The 4840-nt window shown below is 34.0% G+C and overlaps 1 protein-coding gene across 2 annotated transcripts; it reads right to left on the bottom strand.

Moving 5' to 3' along the window:
* Window positions 1-511: 511 nt before the first annotated feature.
* Window positions 512-4612, bottom strand: LOC133699131 (serine carboxypeptidase-like 7). 2 transcript variants are annotated; one of them, XM_062122283.1, is made up of 14 exons: window positions 4132-4612; window positions 3905-4050; window positions 3652-3731; window positions 3449-3571; window positions 2956-3058; window positions 2814-2851; window positions 2579-2680; window positions 2406-2492; window positions 2143-2301; window positions 1979-2050; window positions 1774-1892; window positions 1572-1685; window positions 905-974; window positions 512-801 (listed from the first exon to the last, which is right to left on the bottom strand). In XM_062122283.1, exons 1-14 carry the CDS (start codon window positions 4290-4292, stop codon window positions 718-720), a joined length of 1458 nt encoding a protein of 485 aa, XP_061978267.1. In that variant the 5' UTR covers window positions 4293-4612; the 3' UTR covers window positions 512-717. The 2 variants fall into 2 exon arrangements, with proteins under 2 accessions (XP_061978267.1, XP_061978273.1); XM_062122289.1 differs by having other exon boundaries at window positions 3901-4050; window positions 4132-4271.
* Window positions 4613-4840: the final 228 nt, after the last annotated feature.

Raw genomic sequence — 4840 nt, 5'->3', positions numbered from 1 at the left:
AAAATCCACAATAAAATTGTTGCTCTTACTAGAAAAGTCGAGAAAGGATGGGGGGACGGGTAGGGTGGGGAGTGGTTTTGTTTAGTTGCAGAGGGGAAAAGAAGAAATAGGGAAGGGGAGGGTTGATGACTAGTTCATATATTAACTATTACTAATGGATTTACTAACAAAATGTTTTTATTTGTCAATCCATTGGCAATTTTGTCAATACTAGAGACACATCACTGTATAACATTCCCTGTTTGAGTCCAACTGTAATTTCGTTGGTAAAACCATTCATAAAAAAATATACATTATCGTATTTTTTGGTTTTTTTAAATTTTATTTATTTATGTTGCAATTCCCTCAGTACTATTTATGTTTATAAATACCACATTTAGTGATGGAATAAAATTAGTAAGTAAATATCATCCTAAAATACCAACAAAAGTTTTCCTTCAATAATTTCGTTTCTATCCGTAGATTTTGTGGATTCCCTGCATATTCACTCGATTACTAAACAAAGTGTACAAAGATGAACAGTTACTATCAATTCTATCGAGAAAATAATAATAATAAAAAGGGTAGGAGCTAAAAGGCTCGTTAATCCTTGAGTTTTCTGATGTGCAGTAGAAGCTAGATCATATTAAAGATCCCGTTGCTGAAATACGAAACATGGATTAGGGCTTACAATAGTTTATTAATTAGTTCATGAGAACATTTTGGAATTGGATTTTTTTATAGAGGGTAGTAATCAAACCACCTATCCATCATGGCAAAGCACTGCTCTGGCCTGTATTCCGGCGCTGTGTGACCCCCTCCCTACACCACCACCAACACCACCAATATCAGGCTTTCAAGATAGCATAATTGCTTATTTATATTTTTAGATTAAAAAGTTAGATAAGCTAATGTCTGTTCTTACCTTCACAGTTGCAAATGTCAGGTCGTATGTTATGTAATCTTGCACATTGTCTGCATACAGCATTGTGTATCTAAAGATGACCCAACAAGCAAAAGGGATTAGTTAATGCCAGTTCCTGTACCTTTATTTTTTTGATTTTGTCATTCTATTTTTTTTTAAAAAAAATTATAATCTCTACCGTTTCAAATGGTGACACATGTTAAAAATATGTAAATTAATTAATAATATCATTATCTGAAAAATAAAATAAAAGAAACCCAAACTAAAAGATTTTCATGAAATTTTTTTAAAAAGGTGATAGTATAGTTACAAATATATATCTTCCTTTATAAAGTATTTAATATTAGTTTAAAAATATTGCTAGAAAAATATTAGCATCTAATAAAAAATTGTTATTAATAAAATCAATGAACGAGAGACTTTATCTTATGGTTAATTATATATGTTTGAGATAATTTAACTTTATTGAAAAATAAAAACAAATTAATATGAGAGTCTTTAAAAAAAACAATATTGCTTCTTTTTTTTCTATCTTTCTTTATGTATATTATTTTTCAAAATATTTGTAACTAAGTTCTATTTTTTTTTTAATTTTATGATAAATTCCCATTGGTTTGGATTTTGAAAAATAAAATCAAAGGGTGTAAATTAAATGATGGATACTGACCCTGCAACTTGACCATCAACAAACCATGGTTCCCAGTCATACTTAATCGTCAAATTCAGAGATTCTATCCATTCATGCGTGCCAATGTATGGGATAGTCATGTCATGATCGCCACTACACATGTTAAAACAATGGTTAAGATTGCACTATATGGGAAAATTCATCAGAATTTATAATGTGTTCATAGAATTATAAACATTACCTGTAAATGAGAGCTCGATATGGTTTCTTGGTCAAGTTCCGATGGTAATCAACAGTACTTTCGACATTGTACGAATAGGCCAGGGTCTTATTGCATCTTCTCCAATCCTTTATGGTTCCCTGGTCATGATAGTTTTATTTTTTTTCCGCCATGAGCAGAGTGATTTTGAAGCTGGAAGGTAATATACTTGACAGGGCAAGCATACCTTGCGAATATGAAGAGCATCTCGAACAGTTTCATCATTAGCCCACATATAAATGTATACATAATTGTAATTCTACATGCCAATAAGCTTGTTAATAACCAAGGTATGCGATGATTTTTTATGTGTAAGAGAGAAAAAAGAAAAGAGAAATTAGTTCAATGTACCCGGCACCAAGGTCCAGGAACACGGGGGCTTGGTAGCAGATTAATATTGGCGTCATCGGCTATGAGAAACCATGGATCCCATTTCAATGCCACTGGTTTTGGGGATATGTCCTTGCATGTAGGTTCCAGAATGTGTGCCTTATCTAATTTGCCAATGCACTATATATAAAGTCAAAAGAGAAGTCAACTTTCATGTTCATAAACTTCAAGTATGATGCAAAAAAATGTTTATCAGAGTTCTGATTTATGAATTGATCAGTCACCTCCTTGATGGCTAATATGTCTTCCATACACGATGCGTTGCTTTGATCTGGATTTAAGTACTCACCCTTGCAATTTTTCATGAAGGACTGGAAAAAAGCATGAGAATAGTTTTGCTTATATGAGAACTAGCTAGCTGGGAAGTTAAAGAGCAGAGCTAGGAGAGAGAAGTTACCTCGTAGAGTTTATCTGATATAAGCGCTTTTAGGTGAGCAAAAGGAACTATTGAATTGGTGTCAATCTCATTATCTGTACGTGGGTTTCCAAGCACATATCCCTGAGTTCCAACATGTTTTACAGCCTTGTCAACTACAACGCAAATAAATAAGTAAAACAAACAAAATAAAACAAAGGCGCAGCTGTGGACTTGTAACTAATGCGTATTTGGATTTTCAGAGTTGATCGAGTACTTTGAGGTTCATTGGTGGCTGACGTCCCACTTCATTTCCTTCAAGAAATAAAACAAAAACAAATTAAACACTTATGTATGCATATGGAGGTTGAATATTACAAGAAAATAAGCTGTGTCAGAAGTAATTAATTAAATACTACCATCAGAAATCTCCTGGACTATGATAGGTGCAACGATGCCTGAAAAGGAGTCCCCAGCAACATAGAGTGGATTTGTAAGAAACTTGGGGTGATCCACCAGCCACTGTGGCACAAACTCTTAATGTTAGCCAAATTGTTTTACATTACTAGCTAGTTTACTACTATGCATTTACCTCTGTTGACTAGCATGACTCATGGCACTGCTAACAACCTTTTGAATTTAACAGTTGTTTTACATTACTAGTCAATATGACTTTTAAGCTTATCACTATTTCTTTGTTTAACAAACTCATTTGCTAGCAGATTTTTCAACAAATCTGATTCCATTATAAAACTATGCATATCCATAAATCAGTCTCCAGTTGTATTCCATGTTAAAGCAAAAACCCAAAAACCTCTAATTTTAATTTGAAAAAAACCCACTTCTGTGGCATTCCTTTTCCTTGACAGACAACTTGTATATCTTGCGATTTAAAAATACACTTTCCCTTACCTTTCTTAAGAACTCATAGGTTTCTACCGCTGATATTGTATCACTAACATGGTAGCCTTCCCATGTAGTTGAATAGGAAAATCCGGTACCAACAGGTGCATCTACAAATATTATGTTGGCAATCTGCACCATTACACGAAACATAATTTCAACAGTTACATTTAGTTGCAAATAAATAATTCGAGGGTGCAGAAATTTGTGACCTTTGTCCATGAATATGGGTTCAATCCGAAAACAGGTTTGCCTCCTCCGCTGGATTTTGCATAATCAAATGATAACGGGCCTATTCATTCATAACCATCATTAGTAAAACTTTTAATAGCCTTAAATTTCTTGGATTTTTGCCAAACGAATTAGGCAATAGAGAAATTTCTGTTTTAAAAAGTGCACGATAAGAAGATTGTAGTTACTGAAAACATGAATTATGGGGTTAGAAAGATGAAGACACGCACACACCAATTTCATATATAATTCCAGACAGGGCAGAGCATCCAGGGCCACCAGTGAGCCAAAGCACAAGAGGGTCATCTTTTGGGCTCCTCTCAGACTCGATGAAGTAGTAGAATAGCTGCACGGCTTCCAATTCTCCCACGCCAATATACCTGGACACAGAAAATCATTATAAAAAAAAGATAAACTTCACAAAGCCTTGCACCAAAAAGAGAAAAAGTACGTACACTCACCCTGTTTCCAATACAAATGGAAGATTACCGTCAAAGCCAGGTAGGGACTTGATTATTGATTTTGATGCAGCGGCATCGGAGAGTAGCAGTAGAGTGAATGCAAGGAATAACATCATATTGATTAAGTGGCAACGTGTGTTCCGGGGTCGGATAACGGACATTTCGGTGGTGGCAGGATATATACAGCCCTTTCTTCATCAACGAAAAGAAGTTGAATTGCTGGTAGGTATCTTTCCACCGTACGAGAACTGAAATGGGTACCTCTGACATGATATGTCTCAAAATTGAAAATTTATAAAGAAACTAAAAATCTAGGATTTAGATCCAAAATATAAAAACTATTTTACAAATGGCCGCCAGCTAGTAACTTAGCATCCTATATTTGTATAATTCACCAATAGCTATATATGTTACTTTCAATTGATACTCCAATTACTGGGCAAGAACTTTGAAGAATGATTATAATTAGCAATTTATGTAAAACACTCATTTCACCAAGACTTGTAAAAGGGAAGCGAAAACAAGACAAAAAAAACCTTGAATTTTTCTTCTTTTTTCTGGGGGGAGGGGCCGGGGACGTAGAATATATATATAATTGGCTTAGACGCTCTTAAAATTGTGTGGTTTCTAGGGCACTAATTATAAACACTTAAAGAAAGTTTATTTTTGTGGTTAAAATTTTGTTTAGGTGTGTTTTAAAAATTTATTT

This window comes from Populus nigra, chromosome 1 (genome assembly GCF_951802175.1).
Source record: "Populus nigra chromosome 1, ddPopNigr1.1, whole genome shotgun sequence".
NCBI classification, from domain to species: domain Eukaryota; kingdom Viridiplantae; phylum Streptophyta; class Magnoliopsida; order Malpighiales; family Salicaceae; genus Populus; species Populus nigra.
The sequence above is the reverse complement of the archived record's forward strand: the minus strand, read 5'-3'. Positions and strand labels throughout refer to the sequence as shown.

Coding starts and splice junctions, on each gene's coding strand:
- LOC133699131 (XM_062122283.1), bottom strand. CDS start 4,292: ATGTCCGTTATCCGACCCCGGAACACACGTTGCCACTTAATCAATATG. Junction 2,681..2,813: donor AGCCACCAATGAACCTCAAA/GTACTCGATCAA, acceptor GTTGGAACTCAG/GGATATGTGCTTGGAAACCC. Junction 975..1,571: donor GTTGATGGTCAAGTTGCAGG/GTCAGTATCCAT, acceptor GGTCATCTTTAG/ATACACAATGCTGTATGCAG.